This window comes from Dipodomys ordii, unplaced genomic scaffold (genome assembly GCF_000151885.1).
Source record: "Dipodomys ordii isolate 6190 unplaced genomic scaffold, Dord_2.0 Scaffold15, whole genome shotgun sequence".
Taxonomy (NCBI): Eukaryota; Metazoa; Chordata; class Mammalia; order Rodentia; family Heteromyidae; genus Dipodomys; species Dipodomys ordii.
In genome coordinates, this window is record NW_012267231.1 from 14,969,179 (window position 1) to 14,989,700 (window position 20,522).

Genomic DNA, 20,522 nt, shown 5'->3' on the forward strand with positions numbered 1-20,522 from the left:
CTTTGAAGAGCACAGGTGTTACAGGAAGAAGGTTGTGTATATTGTATATTATTATGCCACATAAGTCTAATGTTGTGGCTTTATGAATGCAATATGCATTTTAAAAAATCCTGGAATTGTTTTATTTAATGTTTTTAATTAAGTAGAAGTAGAATGGAAGTAGAGATGATTCTGTGAATACAGATCTTGTTAACTATTTAGTTTTAATAAATATGCCAGTGGTTTTACCTTTTTGTTGTTTTATTGCATTTTTAGCTGTATGGGAAAATATTCTTGGTTCAGATGTCTCCCTTTGCCTTGTTTTCTTTGTACTTGTGAAGGTTAAATATATTTCCAATCCATGGTCTTACGATTTTCACATACAGATAGTCAGACAACCTAGTAGTAGAGATGATCTTTCACATAAGTATAGTAGTTGAATAGTTTCCCTTCAATATTGAACTGTTAGTGTTGGAACTACAGAGAGTGAATAAATTTCCTGGGAGGAAACGATAGTAAAATATTCAGGAAGTTGTTAGGAAATGAGAACTTGTGTTCTTGTTCAAACAGATAAGCCGCTGAGACCTTTGCATATATTCACTCAGTTTGTATTAGAGGAAGGAATGAAGATTTGGCAAGTTTCTTCAACCAGCATTAGGGACCTTGGACTGCAGAACAATGGAATATCAAGTGAATACTGTATAGGAAAGAAAAATTTCCCTAAATAAAGGTCTTTGAAAATTGTTCTGCTTTTTTTTTTTTTTTTGCTGGTCATGGGACCTGAACTCTGGGCCTGGGCCCTGCCCCTCAGTGCTTCAGCTCAAGGCTAGTGCTCTACCACTTGAGTGAGCCATAGCACCACTTCCAGCTTTTTCTGCTTATGTGGTGGTAAGGAATTGAACCCAGGGCCTCATGTGTGCAAGGCAAGCACTCTACCACTGAGCCACTTCCCAGCCCCATGCCTTCTTATTTTTTTGAGTGCTCATGATAAAGGGATAAAATGAGAACTTTCTGAAGTTAGAAAGTCATGTAAGTAACCTGGTGAAAAAGTTGCTCCTCAGGAGACCCATAGGAGTTGGGGGGCAGGGGGGCGCTTGAAGAGCAGAGGTATTACAGGAAGAAAGTTGTGTGTATTGTAGACTATTATGCCACATAATACTGTGGCTTTGTGAATTGTGGGTTGAATCCACCAAGTTCCCCCCCCCGCCCCCACACTTTTCTTCACATCACCATTAGATACTTTGCAGTCCTTAATTTTAGCTGGTTTGTTCTAAAGTAATATCTTGCCAGCCTGTGTTTTTCCTTTTATCGAATGGAATTGGTTTACTAGTTGTTTTATTTAGCAAGAAGAATTTATTGGCTGGCGTTTTCCTCAATGTGTGTTCATAGCTGAGGCAGTTTACTCTTAAGCAGTAAGCTCTGGATCCACAGAGGCTCTAGCACTGTATTCAGTAGTTAGATATTTCTGTAACATTTGCAGAACTGAGATCTTTTCTACTCCTATTCTTCAAAAGGGCCCCCAGATTGAAAGTGCTTCAAACCTGCCTGAGGTAGATTTGGAGAGACCCGGCTTGCAAGCTATCAGAGGAAGTGATGTGAGGAAGCCAAGCCAGTGTGTGTGTGCTGGCCTGGGGATCTGTTCTGACTTCAGAACGTGTTCAGAGGACATGCCCGTGTCTACTGAGTGGCAAGGGCTATGCCACAAGCCTGGTAACAGGAGATGGTTTGTCACACCCAACGTGGTGGAACCTTAGAGTGCGGTAGCCATCCTTAGATTTAAAGACTGCGTTTGCAAATAGTGTTTCCAGTAGCAAGTTGAAGTAACTCAAAAATTATCCTAAAGGTAATATATTTTATGTAGAAATTGAGTCATAGACTCCCTTTAAAAACTTAGAAGAATCATTTTGCAGAAAAATTTGAAAAGTTAGTATGAACAGATTAACTGAGAATAAAGTCTTCCTGATGGGAATAGTTTGCTGAACACAGGATACAGTAGACACGGCAGTCTTCCAATGACTGTGACTTGAGGTCTCGACAGCTTCTTGGTTTGGTTAGTGGCTCTTCTCTCCATCCTTCCTTTTCTAATTATCCTCTGGCGTCTGTCTTTGTCCATCTTTTCATTTTTATCTCTTGTTCTCTTTGCTTTTGGATCCAAAGCTCTCATGTGCTTTGAGGATTTTTGAATAACTGGAATATGGATAACCACATTTTAAAATTGTATTTTAGTGTTCTGTTCTCTTTAAAGATAATTGGGTGTTCTGCATGTGCCTGGAGACAAATTTACAGTTAAATAAAAGTGTAACATTCTGTGAGCCAACTGTATCTAGCCTGTGGTTAACTGGCTTAGGTTCAAAAATGCTTACATTTATTTAATTTTTTCTAAAATTTCTTCTAATTGAACTGCCTTTTCAGGGCTGATAAGAGCATTTAACAGGAAGCTGTGTAAGATCTGCCATCTGGTGGTTAAATGTTGAAGCACATGTTAAATATTAAGGATTTAATAATGGATTCTTGCCTTGGTAGGGATCATATTTAGATTTAGACTCTACTTAAGCTCTTTCACTATGTAGCATTTTATTTTGAGAAAATATTACCTTTAATATGATAGATTTTGACTAATAGAGTCCTATCTACTTCATTAAATAGGTCTCCTTGAATTATGAAATTAATGAGTTGAAATAAACTAATTACTTTGAAAAGATACTTCTCTTAAATTTGAATAGTGTGGAATTTTGTTGATTACTCTATAACTTTTGGGTAGTCATTGATTCTCAGGAAAAGAAAACAATCAATTTGACAAGATAAATTTTTGGTGGGGGGGATGGGACGAAGCATTTTGTTGATTCACATTAAAATAGAAGCAGGTAAAAACTTTTTAGCAAATAGATTACTAATGCAAATGAATATTATATGTGTTAGTCTAGAGATTAAAATAGTGACTAACACAGAAACATTCCTTGTCCTCATGGAGTTTATCATCCAGCTTGAGAAACAGAGCAGGTATAGGGTGAGCTCCCCCAGGTAGCCAGCTGTGGTCTGACCCTGGCTCTGAAGTGGGAAGGAGGCTGGCAAGCATGAAGAATTGAAAGATTAGGGTGAGCTAGCATTGTAATGGAAGAAGGGAATCATGTGTGAATGGGAACAGAACTCAGGGCTTTGTTGGTGTGTTAAGGACTTTGGACTTGGCTATATAGACTAATGGGAAGCTGTTGAAGTATATATGTAGTCAGGGAATGTTATTTATCATTAGATAAATAAATGAGGACCAGACTGGAAAGAGGTAAGTTGGTTTAAATGCCCTCCTGGTATCTGTAGCTTGGAGTAGATGTGGTGAGAAGAGGCCATCTTTGATATGTATTTGAAGTAGAATAGACAAGATTTGGTGGCTGATTATCTATTGAAGGGAGACCCAAAGGAGGACTCCAGGGATGACTCCAGACTTCGGGTCTTAAGGAGTAAAAAGCTGAATAACAATGTTCAATTCATAGTACATACATAGCACATTGAACAATGTTCAATTCATAGTTCAATTCATGTACATAGTACATAATACATAGTACATGGATGTTGTAAGCTGTCTTTATTTTGCGATTTCCCTTTTCTGCCTTCTACACCCTATTTCCCTTGTCTCCTGCTTTTATATATACATATATTAAAAAATTTTTTTTTCAGTTGTAGGGCTTGAGCTCTGGGCCTGGGCGCTCAAGGCTAGCACTCTGAACCACAGCACCACTTTTGTTTTTTTCTGGTGGTTAATTGGATATAAGAGTCTCATGGATTTTCCTGCCTGGGCTAGCTTTGAACTGCAATCCTCAGATCTCAGCCTCCCAAATAGCTAGGATTATAGGTATGAGCTACCTAAGCCCAGCTCTAATATATATATATAGAGAGAGAGAGAGAAAGAGAGAGTATAATTTTTTTCTTGAGTATGCATCAACGTACACAAAATACAAAATATTTTGTTTTGACTTGTCATACTTAGCTTTACAGTTTATTTTGTTTCTTATTTCATAAATTACTAGCCATATGACCATAGGCAGATTAATAACTTTTGTATCCTCATCTGTAAAAGGAAGATTTATAATACGTAGACTGTAGAGTTGTGAGAATTAAAAGAGTTGATTTGTGTAATGTGTTCTGTGCTTGTGGCTTTTCTCCTTCTGTCCAACATGATGCTTTAATATTGGTCCATGAACATTTAGTTCGGTGCCTTTATAGTCTGTATTTCCTACACTACCATTTCCCAAGTGGTGAATCCTTAGTTTTCTTCCAGTTCTGCTACCACAGATACATCTGCAATTGCGAGTTCTTTGCCCCGATCCTTACTAACCTTTGTATAAATTTCTCTTCAGTACAAAGCCAGGAGTACGATTGTCAGATCATAGGGCAAATATATAATAAAATTTCACCAATAGTAGCTCAGTTATTTTCTAGGATGTTCTTACTCATACCTCTATCAAAGGTATGTGTGGGTTAGCATCCGCTCATGTTCTTGCCAGTAGTTGACAAGACTTACCTTCCTGAATCTGCCATTTGACACTGTGTAAAGTGCATTTCTCATTGCTGACAAGTCTTGCTGGGATTTCAGCCATTAACTGTCTGTTTGTGTAACTTCTCCCACTAACAGCTCAGCCTTACTTTTGTGTCTCTCTTGTTGATTTGCAGCAGCTTTTTGTTCCTGGTACTGTTCTTGTTGCTTTTAGACATGGCAAATCATTTTTCCTTGTCATGTTTCTTTATTTTGCTTCTGGTTTTCATTGAACAGAAGACTTAATTTTCTTGTGTTTAGACCCATTGTTCTTTTCTCATTTTTAATTTTAATTGATACAAGTCATATGAATTTGTCTTGTTAACAACATGATGTTTTGAAATATGTATGTTCTACCACTTGAGCCACTGCATTTTCTTGGTTAATTGGAGATGGAATTTTAGAGGCTGACGTTTTGAACGGCAGGCTTTCAGGTCTCAGATTCCTGAGTAGCTAAGATTACAGGCATGAGCCACTGGTACCTGACTAAGGTCTGGGTTAATTAAACCAATTAATATATGCATTATTTCACATACTTACTCTTTGTAGTGAGGGCACTACTCTCAGAGATTATCAGGGTTTAAGACAGAACTGGAGTTAGGGCTCCAGTGGTAATGCCAGCTGTAGGAAGAAAGGTGAGAATGTGTGTCCCTGAGTGAACTGGTACTGCACCAATTAAAAAAAAAATATAATACATTGTTATAACTATAGTCACCATGTTATGTAGTAGATCTCTTGAACATATTCTTTCTACTTAACTGAAATCGCTGTTGACTAATAGCACCCAACTATCAGCAACTTTCCTTCTTACACTTTCTTCAATGAGTTTATCTTTGTAGATGCCACAAAGAAGCGAGATCTTGTTAAGTGGCCCTAGGTCTTCTACTTTTCTTCTTTCATAATTGTTAAAGGATTTCACATAAAATAATAAGTATTATTGAGGCTCTGCTGTATTCTAGGCATGCTCCAGAGATGTAGCTGTGAACTAGACATACAGAGTCTAGTTCATGGAGCAACAGAATACCTGAATTGATAGTGCTAAGTGAGGAAATACATAGTCATGAGGAAGTGTGAGGCAGGCGTGGGTGTTGGGTGGAGTAAAGATCACTAGTTTAGTTAAAAAAAAATTAAGTTAGTATATTATAAACTCAACTGTGTACTACAGTCCTCTGTTTTATCTTGTATGTGGTAGCTACCTTTAACCATCACTGTGAACAGAATACATAATAGTTTCATTACTCCAAATCTCTATAGTCAAACCCTTTTTCCACCTCTAACCCTAGCAAACACCTATCTATATTCCATCCCGATAGTTTTTCATTTCCAGGATGTCCTGTAAGTGGAACCATACAGTATGTAATCTTGGGAAACTAGCTTCTTTAAGCATAATAGTATGGAGACTTGTGAATATCAGTTTTTACAGTATTCCATTGTAATTCCAACTACTTAGAAGACAGAGACTGGGAAGATTGCAGTTTGAAGACAGTCCAGGCAAAAAAGTTCGCAAGACCCCCATCTGAACCTGTTAGTCAGACATGGCAGCTCATGCCTATAATCTCAGATATATGGGAGGCCGTGGTAGAATTGTGATCCAAGTTTGGCCAAAGACAAAAAATATAATACTTTTAACTGAGAAATAACTAGGGCAAAAAGGAGTGGAGGCATGGCTCAAGTGGTAGAGCACCTTGACTATCAAATTTGAGGTGTTGAAGTCACATCTCATATGTATATGTATTGATATTCTGCCTTTTCCAGGTAAATGTACACTTATCCAACTTTTTTTTTTTAATTCTAGAGGTCTTTCTATGGTAAAACATACATCTTACTTATGAATGCACAGTATCTCAGTTTGTCAGTATACCATACTCAGTATGTCCCTTATTGATGGATGTCAGAGTTGTTTCTGGGGTACAAGTAATTCTACAGTGAATAGTGTTGCTTGTACTATTTTCATATTTTGGTCAGTGTACTTTTAGGATAAATTTATAGGTTATGTGATTGCTAGGCCAGTGAGTAAATGCATATATAATTTTCTAGATGTTGCAAATTTCCCTTTATGGTAAATGTAACATTTTGCATTTCCATCAACCTGTTTCTCTACACTTTGCCTGAAGAATATGCTGTTAAGAAGTTGGAATTTTGCCAGTACAACAGGTGAGAAATTGTATCTCAATGTAGTTTTATTTGCATTCTTAAGATTAAGTCTCTTTTAAAGTGATTAGGGACCATTTGGATTTTATTGTAGTAACTAAGTCTGCATCTATCTGAGAATAGTATGCAGCAGGTGTAGAAAGGCTTCTTTCACTTGCAGAGATATGTTTTATATATCATTGGTTTTACGTATATAAATTCATTGTGGGCTTTCTAGGATTGGTATCCTTCTTAGAGTACTGTTAACATCTTCCTTGAATTTTAGAGGTCCCTCCTTTCTTTTTCCCAAGAACATACATTGGATGTATGTTGCTAAGAGATTAAAGAGCTCAGTGATGAGTGAAATTTTGTTATTTAATCAACAGTTTACTAATGTAGGATTGTATTAACAAATTTTTAAACTCAGTTTATTTCCACCAGTAATTATCTATGGTTGAGTTGAAGAATTCCAGAATCCAGTGAACAAGGTCTCTGAACCTGTAGCTGGATTTAATTTGGATTGGGAATTGATGCATGCACACCGTTCTTGGCCAAAAATAGCCTTGATAAGATTGATTATTAAGGATTCTCAGTTTTATGTTCTTTGTTGCATATTGTTAAGTTGTTGGATTATCCTATGGGATTTCATTAATACTACTTCTGTTAGTAAAGCTGCTGACAGCAAAAGCTTTTATTAAATTATTCATGTGCTTCATGTTTATTTTCTTTGTACAAGAATTAATGCATCTTTATTCAGAAATTTTTCTAGCTGAATTTGGGAATCATTTGTAGACATACGGTCGTATACTTCAGTCAAATCTATAATGCTTTTTTTTCCATGAGGAAAAGTACCTTGTGGTATTTTGAGCAATTTCAGCTTCCTGGAAGATAGATGATTACTGAAGAATAAGTGGAAAGTTAGTTGAAAAATGCGAAGTAATTGCTTTCTTTAAAATACTACTCTTTTCAAAATATGTGCTACTGAGTTTATCGTTCTTACCACTTACCTCTTACCACTGCCTATACTTACAGTTCATTTTTATTTGTTCAGCACTTTGGACCTTGATTTTCAGTCTTCCTTTCTGTCAACTCTAAAATTGTATCTACTTGGCTTATATTTCTAATCACATTTTAGTTCTCTATCCTTCTTATCTCCAGTGACTACTTTTTCCTGGCACTTAGATACCAGCTTTGGTCACTGTATCCTGCGTTTTTCATCATTCAGTGATGCCATAATATTAAAATAATACTCATCTCACCATCGTCTCTATCTCTAGTCATTCCACTTGTGCCATTTTTACTCATTTCTGTTTACTCCTGTTTATCTCCATCCTTATCTATCTTCAGTTCCATAAACAGCCATCTATCCTACTTCAGCCTTCTCACTTCATTGTTAACTTCAGCTTCAACTAGAAAAAAATCAGTTTAAAGTGTCTACTTTGCTTCTTGTTTCTGCTCTAAAAATCTCATTGTCATATTCATAGTTCGATGGCATCTGCCTCACCAGGACTTGGGGCAGCGCAGTGGTGTGTCCATTTCAGCACTTTGGTGGTGCTCGAGTCCCTCAGTTTTCCTCAGTTCGCTATTTACTTCTCCCATGATGATGAATTTAGGGACATTCCATAGGCTTGAATACCTGCTACTCCTGAGGGCACAAACTGGAAGACTTGCCTCCAAGGTAGGAACCTGCCTGACCTCCCTGCAGACAACAGACCATGACTGGTCCATCCTTATTGTACATATTGCAACCATGTGTACACTAAGAACTTGAAGAGACTCCAGCTAGTTCTCCTCTGTCTTAGAAATACTCAGATGAAGGTCCAGTTCCCATAAGTTCACCTGCTGAGCCATGTTCTCATTCCAGTGATGAAAAACTGCAACTCAACATAGCCACTACATAGTCCTACCTTAACTTTTTTTTTTTGGTCATTCATGGGGCTTGAACTCTGGACCTGGGTGCTATCCTTGCACTCTTCAGCTCAAGGCAAGCGCTCTACCACTTGAGACACAGCACCACTTCTGATTTTCTGGTGGTTAATTGGAGATAAGAGTCTCATGGACTTTTCTGCCTGGGGTTGGCTTTGAACTGTGATCCTCAGATCTCAGCCTCCTCAGTAGCTAGGATTACAGGTGTGAGCCACTGGCCTGCCTTAACTCTTAAGAACAAGCCTCTGGAAGACTACAGGTGGTAGCTTAAGAGGCAGAAGTCCTGAGACTCCAGTACTGCTTCCCTCTTTCCTCCAAAAACCAAATTGTAATTCTGGAAATGGTATGCTCACTTAGTCAGATAATAAAACTAAGTTGAAAGCCTTGCCAATAGACTGGAGCAAGTTGAAAACAGAATATCAGGGCTTGAAGACTGATAGATTAGAACAAGATTAGATTAGATTAGATTAGAACAAGAGCACAAGAAGAAAAGAGAAAGGAAATATGCATAGAGCATGCCAAGTTCTCTGGTACACAATTAAAAGACCAAACTTAAAAATCTTGGGCATAGAAGAGGAAAGAGGCATACAAAACATATTCACTAAAATAAAAGAAATATTTCCAAATTCTGAGACGATGGTTAGCCACATATGAGTCTTTTTATGGTTGTTGGTCATGGGGCTTGAACTCCACTTCCAACTTTTGAGTGGATAATTGGAAATAAGAGTTTTACAGGGACTGGGCTGGGAAGGTGGCTCAGTGGTAGAGTGCTTGACTTGCATGCATGAGGTCCTGGGTTCAATTCCTCAGCACCACATAAGCAAAAAAGAAAAAAGCCGGAAGTGGTGCTGTGGCTCAAATGGTAGAGTGCTAGCCTTGAGCTGAAGAGCTGAGGGACAGCACCCAGGCCCAGAGTTCAGGCCCCACGACCGGACCCCCCCCCCAAAAAAAAAAAAACAGAGTTTTACAGGGACTTTCCTGCCTGGAATGACTTTGAACCATGATCTTCAGATCTCAGACTCCTGAGTAGCTAGACTATAGGCATAAGTCACTAGCAGTTGGCATGTAAATGTGCTTTAAGATACCAAATAAAATACTGAAAGCTGCAGAAGTGCCAAGTCATTAGAATAACAGCAACTCCTCAACAACAACAACAAAAAACTCTAAAAGGAAAGAGGTCATGGGGGGATGTATTTTTAAGCCCTGAAAGGAAATTATTGCCAGTCTAGATTATTGTACCCTGGAAAGCTGTCCTTCAAGATTGAGGGAGAAATAAAAACCTACATGATAAAACTCAAAAAGTTTCATGACCAGCAAGCCCTTGTAAGGCAAAAGATACTTAAAGGAGTTAACTATACACTGAGGAGGAAGCTAAACCACCATAATACTATAGGTATAGGTTACACATTTCTGACTAGGACTCCTAATTGCTTAGGAGGTGTGAGCAAGAATTGACAAATGGATTGCATCAAATTAAAAAGTTTCTGCACATCAAAGGAACAATTACAGAATTAAGAGAGTTCTGTAGAATGAGAGAAAAACCTTTGCCACCTATTTAGCAAAGGGTCATTATTCATTATATGTAAAGAACTTGTATATCAAACACCAAAAGAACAAATGATCCAGTTAATAAATAAGTAAGTGAGTTGAACTGGCAGTTCTCAAAAGAAGTATGAATGGCCAACAAATGTATAAAGAAATGTTCAGCATCCTAGCAATAAAGGAAATGCAAAACAAAATGATACTGAAATTTTTATCACCCCAGTCAAAATGTGTATCAAGACAAATAACAAATGCTGGTGAGGATGTGGGGAGCAGGAACACTTACACTTAATAATAAATGGAAGAGAATGAGAATATAAACCCTTATGTAAATTAGCATGGCCACTATGGCACAGAAGTTCCTTAAAAAAAAAAAATCTAAAAATAGAGTTCTCAGTAGTCCTGCAGTGGTCCTGGGAATATATCTAAAGGAATGTTGTCAGCATACAACACAGATACCTTTCATATCCAAGTTCTTTGCATCACTGTTAACAGTGGAATCAGTCTAGATGCTTATTAACCAATAACTGGATAAAAACAACATGGTATGTATACACAATACTCTGAAGAACACCAGATTATGTCATTGCTGGGAAACGATTAGAATTGGAGATCATGTTCAGTGATATAAGCAGGACTCAAAGATAAGTATCATGTCTTACCTAAAAGAAACAGGACATGAATGTAAAAGAGGGAGTGTTCAGGGAACTCACAGGAAGGGTGAGGGCAAAAGGTGAGGGTGAATGGGGTGGTCGATATGATTAAAGTACTTCCTATGCATGTATGAAAGTAGAATAATGAAACTCATTAAGATTGTGCAAAAGGAAGAGGAAAGGTTAAGAAAGAATAGAGGGTGTGAATTTGATTAAAGTAACGTACATGTATGGATATAGCTCAGTGAAATCTCTTTATACTATTAATATATGCCAATAAAAAAAATAGAGTCTTTATTCCAAAATCGGAAGAAAATGAAGTCTTTGGCAAATCACTTAAAGATGCAGAGTTACAGTATTCTTTTTTTTTTTTGGTCCGGTCGTGGGGCCTGAACTCTGGGCCTGGGCACTGTCCCTCAGCTCTTCAGCTCAAGGCTAGCGCTCTACCACTTGGGCCACAGTGCCACGTCCGGCTTTTTCCTTTTGCTTATGTGGTGCTGAGGAATTGAACCCAGGGCCTTAGGCATGCAAGGCAAGCGCTCTACCACTGAGCCACCTTCCCAGCCCCGAGAGTTACAGTATTCTTGACTGTTACTCTTCTTCTGTCTGAAAATAAGTATCTTTCTCATGAAACATTGCATAATTTCAGTACTAAGGAAAAGCAAATTAGCACACAAAATAGGATTGAATATTCCTAAGGGTAATTGTGTCTAGTTTAGTATTAGTGAAATAGAGTACCAGATTAGTTGTCTGTCCATTTTTATACTATCTCAAGATAAATATTCAAAGATTAGACTGAGAACTGGGTATTTGTGGCTCTATTCAAAGATTAGACGAAGAGCTGGGCGCTGGTGGCTCAAGCCTATGATCTCCTAGCTACTCAGGAGGCTGAGATCTGAGGTCACAGTTCAGAGCCAGCCCAAGCAAGAAAGTCAATGAAACCTTATCTCTAATTAATCACTAGAAAACTGGAAGTGGCACTGTGCTAGAGTGCTAGAGTGCTAGCCTTGAGCAAAAGAGCTTAGAGTCAGTGCTCTCGTCCTGACTTCAAGTGCCACACTCAACAACAACAAAAAATTAATTAGACTGAGAATAGATGATTCAACTTGGCTGAATACTATTGTGTGTATTCACTGCATTTTCTTATCTATCAACTGATGGACCCCTTGGCTGTCATTTATAGCTACGTGGATGGAATTGGAGGTAACTGTTAAGTGAAGTAACCAAGGTATAGAAAAACAAGTATAGCATGATACCATTTATATAGATAGAACCTATGTAAATGAGAGAAATCGAGAGTGAAATAGTGATTGTCAGAGTTGATGGCGTGGGACAGAGGGATGGTGAAATGTTGAACAGTAGTTATGGTTAATTAGACCAAGAGGTTCTGGTGTGCCATTGCGTGGTAAGGTACTATAGTGTATACTTCACAAAGTAGAAGAAAGGATTTTGTAAATTTTTACCATAAAGAAAAACATATTTGAGGAGATAAATGTGTTTAACTGGATATATCAGGCAATGTATACATGTATCAAAGTATAACATTGCACCCTATAAACGTGTACAGTTTTTATTTTTAATGCCTTAGTTTACATATTTTATTTTTTGCTAGTCCTGGGGCTTGACCTCAGGGCTTGGGCATGGTCCCTGAGCTTCTGTTGTTGAAGGCTAGCACGCTACCACTTGAGCCACATAGTGGCACTTCCAGCTTTTTCTGTGTATGTGATACTGAGGAACCGAACCCAGGGCTTCATGTATGCTAGGCAAGCACTCTACCACTAAGCCACATTCCCAGCCCCATACATAATTTTTTTAATGACTAAAGTTTTATGTATAACAGTTGTGAAAATTTATTACTCTATGGAAGTTTTTAAGTGTGATGGACAAAAACTATAGTCCTAGATGTTTTCAGCAGTTTGGGTGGAGATATGGTAGACTTGTTACTGTGAATTGTTTCTCTTTGTTAAGGACCTTTCCAAATAGTAGGGTTTGTACACATCCCCTTTCTCTGCTGAGAAGTCTCCTTGAAAGAAGGCAGTTACTCTGTGTGAGTGGACAGAAGTTTCAGACACAAACAAATGCAATCACTGATGGAGCAGTTATTTCAGAACTGGGGCAGGCTGGCTTTCCTTGCCTGTGGCTTTGCCACTGTCTTTTTTTGGGATAGGGTGGAGCAAGGGAAGAGAGGCGAAACACTGAAGATTGAAGAAAAGGAAATCACCCATATTATCATAAATGGCTTGTGGAATAGGAATCCTGGTGTGTTATTTGGGGATATATTGAGAAACTGGTTTTATAAATTAGAAGATTGTATCAAAAGTGCATTTTCTGATGGATACAAAATTTCTCTAGAGTTTCCCTGTAGGATACTGACCCTGAACCAGAATGTCAGATTCAACTAACAGTCACCATGTATTTACGGTATTCTTTTAGAGCTGTATGCTTATCATACAAAATGACTTAAATAGTGTTAGTGGTTTATTAGGTATTTTCCCCCAGGAAGGCTCTATAAGGTCAGTACATAGGAAAGGTGATGTGTTTGAGGTAGATTCTACCCTTGGAGGTGGAGCTCTAGAGAGCCAGGAGCATAAACAGTTACATTGTAAAATGTAGAGAGAATTTGTCAATTTGTAAAAGTTGATGAGAAGAATGTATTTCGCTGAGCTCTTGAATTTTCAATTATTTTATCATTCATTAAAAATTTTTCTTTTTAGTTGTGAGAAGAAAGCTCTCTTCCATGGGAGCTTGAAGCAAGAGTCTGAGCTACAAGATGAAAATGGGCACCAACATTTCAGAGCAGATGAAATGTGGGATCTGGTGGTTGAGTTCGGTGGGATGGTTGGAAGTAACACCAAGGAGTAAAAGAAGCAGGAAGTCTTGGGCTTTGGGGCATAGTTAGGTGGTAGAGAGCTTGCCTAGTCTGTAGGAGACTCTGCATTAAATCCCAGCAACACCCACAACCACAATATGAAGTCCTTTGAGAATAGTCTCTTAGTTTATAATGAAGTGATATTCATAATGCCCACATTTGTAGGTGTATAAAAATGCTTGTCTGCATTTCTGCTGTTGTTAAACTTTGAACCTCTTCAGGCAGTGGAGTATTTTATTTTTGCTGGTGTTCAAATGCCATATGTTAATGTTTTACTCTGTGTACAATAAAAATGAGAATTATTATTGGTCATGCAATTAAGGTTGTCAAGTGATGATATAATTTGTTGGAATTTGGGAGATGGAATTTACAACCGAAAGAAGTTCCCTGTGGATATTTTTCCTTTCCTAAGATGGAATTCTATCAAGAGGTGTGAAATAGTCTATCAAAAAGTGAGGAATAGTCTATCAAGAAGTGAGATCTATTCCATTAAGAAGTGAGAAATTTGCAGAGACTTGGCAATGTACAAGATATCAAACATGGTCATTAAGCTTATTTAAAAATAATTGGTCCAGTGACTTTGGTCTTAGTAAATTACTATTAAACAAACTTAAGTGGATAGAGACTCAGGGTCCTGGTGAGAAATACAGGACAGTTTTTATATAACATCAGCTAGGGAGTTAAGTGTCTGATAGCCCTTCCATTCTGACAGAAAGTGTTTAAAGAAAATGATAATAGGTCTTAAAAAAAACAGAATCCTATTCTCACCAAATGATACTTAACAAGCAATTTATATATATATATATATATATATATATGTTTTTATTGTGAAAATACTGTACAGAGGCGTTACAATTACAGCAATTTTTTTTTTTTAACCATGAAACATATACCTTCTTTCTCCTCCCAGTAAGCAGGGGTTAAAATTGGTAGGCACCCACCTCTACCCTAACTTAAAGCTCATGTAATTCTGTACACTAAAATAAAACCTCTCGGATATCCATATTATCTAATAAGGCTTATCTTTGGATGTTTATTTTGTTTTGTTTTTTGAATTTCTAACTGAGTCAGTTTTTGGTTTCCTAGTAAGAAGTAAATCATGATATAATGGTTACACATGTGGACAATACTCAGAGAATAACCATTAAAGAACCAGTACTTGGACATGTTTGCTTACTTTTGTTCTTTTTCTAGGAGCCAGTGTCCGAACATTCACTCCATTTTATTTTCTGGTGGAGCCAGTGGACACACTCTCAGTTCGAGGCTCTTCTGTTATATTAAATTGCTCAGCATATTCTGAGCCTTCGCCAAAAATTGAATGGAAAAAAGATGGGACTTTTTTAAACTTAGTATCAGATGATCGACGCCAGCTACTTCCGGATGGATCTTTGTTTATCAGCAATGTGGTGCATTCCAAACACAATAAACCCGATGAAGGTTACTATCAGTGTGTAGCCACTGTTGATAGTCTTGGAACTATTGTCAGCAGAACGGCCAAGCTCATAGTAGCAGGTAAGACTCATGAAGTGATTTACTTGTATTTCCAAATTTTTATAGAACGTAAATCTAGACTGGATATGGATGCACGTCCCTGTGATCCCAGCTACTCACGAGGTCCTTCTCAACCAGTGTTAACCAGGCATTCAAGTGCCTGTTTTCACAGCCACATATTAGACCCAGGAAGAGTGATCTCAGTCCAAGTCTGACCCAATCAGGACAAGTTCCTGTCCAAAAAGTAAACTGAAAAGGACTTGGGCATGACTCAAGTGGTAGAACACCACCTGCTCAGCAAGGTGAGGCATTGATCTCAAATTCCAATAACTCCACAATGAAAAGAAAATCTAAATAAAATTAGTATGTCCTGGATTGGTTTTCATTTAGCATTAATTGTGCCTATACTTTGTGTGTGGACTCAGTGCTGTATGGATAAACTAGCACTTTTCTATTTGTCTGAGGGTTTAAAGTTGCAATCAGTTACTGAGCAGTTCTTTTATACTAGGAAATGACACAGGAAATGGATCATTTGGGGCTGCTTTTGTTCTACTTAATACAGTTTTGTAAAGGTTTTCAATAAAGCCTGAATCTTGTTTTTTTTTTTTTTTTGGTTGGTCGTGGGGCTTGAACTCTGGGCCTGAGCGCTGCCCCTCAGCTCAAGGCTAGCACTCTACCACTTGAGCTACAGCCCCACTTCTGGTTTTCTGGTGGTTTATTGGACATAAGAGTTTCACAGACTTTCCTGTCCTGTCTGGCTTTGAACTTCAATCCTCAGATCTCAGCCTCCTGAGTAGCTAGGATTACAGCTGTGAGCCACCGGTGCCCGGCTGAATCTTGTTTCTTTTATGTCCTAACCAAGGAATGGATATTTTTTTTTGGGGGGGGTCCAGTCGTGGGGCCTGAACTCTGGGCCTGGGTGCTGTCCTTCAGCTCTTCAGCTCAAGGCTAGCCTCTATCACTTGAGCCACAGCTCCACTTCCGGCTTTTTTTGCTTATGTGGTGCTGAGGAATCGAACCCAGGGCCTCAGGCATGCAAGGCAAGCGCTCTACCACTGAGCCACCTTCCCAGCCCCAAGGAATGGATATTTAATTAGAGAGATTGTTCTAAAATTTTTGTAGAATATACATTTACACACAAACACAGAAATGTGAGTACTAGAAAGTTGCAAAAAGATTATTCACATCATTTCAGAGCATCTTTGTTCCAATAATGATACTTACCTGTAAGGCAAAGAGGAATTAGATGTGGTTCCTAAATAAACCATGCTCTTTTTAGGTAGACAACAGCATTCTTCAGATAGTGCATCTTCATTTGGGTACTGGATGAAGTCATTTTTGCAAAGGGCCATGATAATTTCTTTTCATGTTTACATTCACCTTGGTGAGAAAACTGAGACAGCAGCCTTTTATTATTATTTTTTTTCTTGTCTAGGTCTTCCGAGATTTATCAGCCAACCAGAACCTTCCTCAGTTTATGCTGGAGGCAGTGCCATTCTGAATTGTGATGTTAATGCAGATTTGGTCCCGTTTGTGAGGTGGGAACTGAACAAGCAGCCCCTTCTTCTGGATGACAGAGTTGTCAAGCTTCCAAGTGGCACACTGGTTATCAGCAATGTGACTGAAGGAGACGGGGGACTCTATCGATGCATAGTTGAAAGTGGAGGGCCACCGAAGTACAGTGATGAAGCTGAACTGAAAGTTCTTCCAGGTATGAATTCACTGTCAGGGCAGGATGATTTGTGTTGACCAGTGGGTAAAAATCACTCTGTGTTTTTAAATAAACACTGCTAATATGTGGTGCAAAATATGCCTGTCATGATAAAGAGAATCACTTTCTTACAGGGGCCTAAAGAAGCTATGCCTTAACAATCACTGTAGTAAATATATTATTAAAGATTTATGGGCTGGGAAGGTGGCTCAGTGGTAGAGCGCTTGCCTTGCATGCATGAGGCCCTGGGTTCGATTCCTCAGCACCACATAAGCAAAAAGAAAAAGCCGGAAGTGGTGCTGTGGCTCAAGTGGTAGAGCGCTAACCTTGAGCTGAAGAGCTGAGGGACAGTGCCCAGGCCGAGTTCAGGCCCCACAACTGGACCCCCCCCAAAAAAAAGATTTATGAAGTAATAAAGTACGTTCACTAGCTAATGGCATTCTTCTTCCTGGAGAAAGTAGTGTCAGTCCTGTGTTCTTGGTCAATCCTCTATTGTAGTGAGGTCTGTGTTTACTTGTAAGAATCAGAGACTCAGGAAGGCTGGGCACTGTGGGAACTGCTCCTATGGCAGCTCTGGAAATACTGGCAAGCAAGAACTCTTGGATTTCTAGTGCTCTCCTCTAATGTGAGCTCAGCTCCCCTCTTTCCTCCCTACTACCTCCCTGCTGGCTTCCCTCATGGTTGCTTTTGTGTGTTTTGCCAACTCTTAATTCTTCTTTGTGCTCATCTCTTTCTCTCAGTTGGAACATATAGTAATGTCTCTTGATGACATCCTGCTTCTTCTCTAAAATGCCATGTTTGAGTACCTGGCTTTTTCCTTCTTTCTCATTTCAACTTTCAGTTCAACTTTACAAATATAATCAGACCACTCTACATTGTTTAGACCGTTTTGTTTGCTTGTTTTTTAATGTGACTGCTTCATCAGCTCATTTTAAACTTATGGACTGGTTTGCAGAATGAGTCTAATGTTATAAAGCTGTCACTTAAAAAAGAAATTGGGGGTGGGCAGTACTGGGGTTTGGACTCAAGACTTCATGCTTGCCATGCTGGTACTCTGCCACTTAAACCATGCCTGTAGGCCTTTTTGTTTCTGCCATTTTGTGTGTGTGTGTGTGTGTGTGTGTGTGTGTGTGTGTGCGCGCGTGTGCATGCCAGCCCCAGGGATTGAACTCGGGGCCCGGGCACAGTCCCTGAGCTTTTTTCCTCAAGGCTTGAACTCTACCACTTAAACTCTACTTTCAGCTTTTTTGGTAGTTTATAGGAGATCAGAGCCTCACAGATTTCCCTGCCTCAGTTGGCTTCAAACTACCATCCTCCAACCTCAGCTTTCTAAGTAGTTAGGATTATAGGCATGGACCAGGGACTCTTGGCTTTTCCTGCCAATTTTGAGGTAGAGTCTTACTTTTTGCCAGGAATGTGCTAGATTGCGATCCTCCTATTTCATGGTTACCTGGAATGACAGGCCTTTTCTGCCCACCATGCCTTGCTTTTTCTTTTTTTTTTCTTTTTTTAATTTTATTATTTTTTTGTGAACATACTGTACAGAGGGGTTACAATTACATGGGCAAGATAATGAGTACATTTCTTATCAAGCATTGCAGCCTCCTCCTTTGTTTATCCTTCACATCCCTTCCCAGCCTCCCCACCCCCCCCATGCCTTGCTTTTTCAGATGTGGGTCTTAAACTTTTTTTCTTTTTTGGTTTGGGCTGAAGTATGACCCTCCTAATCCAGCCTTCTGTGTAACCGAGATAGCAGAGACACACCACTGTTGCAGTTATTGGTTGAGATGGAGTCTCCTGAACTTTTTGCCCAGGTGGCCACCACCTGTGATCCTTGTGATCCTAGAAGCTGGGGTCAGAGGTGTGATCTGCTGCTGATTCATGTGAGCTGCTACTTTAGAATGTGCTCTTGATGGAACTTGAGCTCATCACTTCTGATGCCTCTTCTTTCCTTGTTACCCTTCTAACCTGTGTCATTTCTATCCTTCTGTATTCTCAGCAATCATAGTTCATCTTTTAAAATCAGTTATATTTTAAAGTCTGTGTTCAGAAACTCCTTGTAGCTTCCCATTGTCATTCATGATTAAAGTTTTGGTCTATGAGGTTTCATATGTTTTCCAAACCTCCCTACCTCCTCTCTCCCTATCATCTCCATTTCCCCACCCCCTTCTCTCTCTCCTGTTGCAGCTGCCTTATGCTTTGAGAATATACTCTTTTTAAAAAAAATGATGATTATAAAGGTGATTACAGAGGAGTTACAGTTACATAAGTCAAGTAATGAGTATATTTCTTTCTGAACAATGTCACCCCTTGCCAGGCTCTCTCTGTTTTTCCCTCCCATCCCCACTTACAAGTTGTATAGTTCATTTTCAACGTAGTATCTAGTGAGTATAGAATGTACTCTTTAGAGCCTTTATACTTGCAGGCCATTTTTCTACCTGGAGTCCTGTCTGCTAGGCCCACTCTTTACCTCTACGCTCAGTTACCACTTTGCGAGCCTTCCTCGGATGCCATGTTTAAAACAACCACCTTTTATCTCATTCTTAGTGCTTTTTCCTTCCTCTTCCTCTTTGCTTCAGAGGATATCACCATCTGACCTAATTTATTTCTTGTCTCCCTCCCCCCATAAGTACATAAGATTAGTGAGAGCAGGAAGTTTGTCTGCTGCTATGAGCAATTGCTGGCCCGCAGAAGTCAAATATTTGTTATGGATTTGTTTAATTGGTTGTCAAAATTTGATTAAACAGTACTTAAGTAACTCAAGGTGAGGAAAAGAATTATTTCCTCAAAATAACATTCCTTAGCTTCCTTCCTGACTTGCTTGACAAGGCAGAGATCAAATATCCTCTACACCTGGAGTAGCAGTCACGCATACCCTTAGAATCTGATCCAAGCAAACATGGTTTACTGCAGCAAAGGATGAGGCTGCTATTGATGTCTAAAGCATAAACAAAGTACTAGATGTTTTGTTTTAAGTATAAGAAAGCTCTTCTTGTCAAACTATTTTCTTAAAGCAAAGTTAACTGCTGATCTGCCAAGTTTCTGAGAAGACCATGTTTAGGGTTTTGCTGGTTGAGGCAGAAGTGGATTGATGACAGTCACAGATGCATGGTTTGGTGTTGAGTAGAGCTGGGAGCAGGTTAGCACTAGCCTTAGAAGCAAGTAACTTTGCTGTAATTGTCTGACTTTTAGAGCCTGACCTTGTCACTCTTTGATTAGCTTTCAAAAACACATTCATCTAAGTGAATTTCTAACCTGCTAGTGATGGTTAACTTATTTCCATGCCTACAGAACCATTAATTGGCTAGACAAGTTTAAGGGCAGTTCTGGTTGTAAAACATCTTTTTCAGAGACAAGACTCTTATGGGAATAAGAGTCACATCTCTAAGAGTAGTTTTTATTTTTGTCAAAACTTACTAGTAAGTTAACATTGCTCTCTTAAGGAGAACTTTTTTTTAACCAGCAGGCTTTGTGGCCTTCTCATATATACCCAAGAAGACAACTCTGGGCCGGGAAGGTGGCTCAGTGGTAGAGTGTTTGCCTTGCATGCATGAGGCCCTGAGTTCGATTCCTCAGTACCACATAAGCAAAAAAAGCTAGAAGTAGCACTGTGGCTCAAGTGGTAGAGCGCTAGTCTTGAGCTGAAGAGCTGAGGGACAGCGCTCAGGCCCAGAGTTTAGGCCTCATGACTGG

The 20,522-nt window shown here is 38.9% G+C and overlaps 1 protein-coding gene across 1 annotated transcript in view; it reads left to right on the forward strand.

Annotated features, from left to right (window-relative positions):
• Positions 1-6,563: 6,563 nt before the first annotated feature.
• The window catches only part of Neo1 (neogenin 1), a 100,085-nt gene continuing 86,126 nt past the window's right edge, over positions 6,564-20,522 (forward strand). The window contains exons 1-4 of the mRNA XM_013011918.1: positions 6,564-6,661; positions 13,473-13,588; positions 14,822-15,139; positions 16,554-16,829. Of these exons, the coding sequence (XP_012867372.1) occupies positions 6,564-6,661; positions 13,473-13,588; positions 14,822-15,139; positions 16,554-16,829 (808 nt within the window). The remainder of the gene's footprint in view (positions 6,662-13,472; positions 13,589-14,821; positions 15,140-16,553; positions 16,830-20,522) is intronic.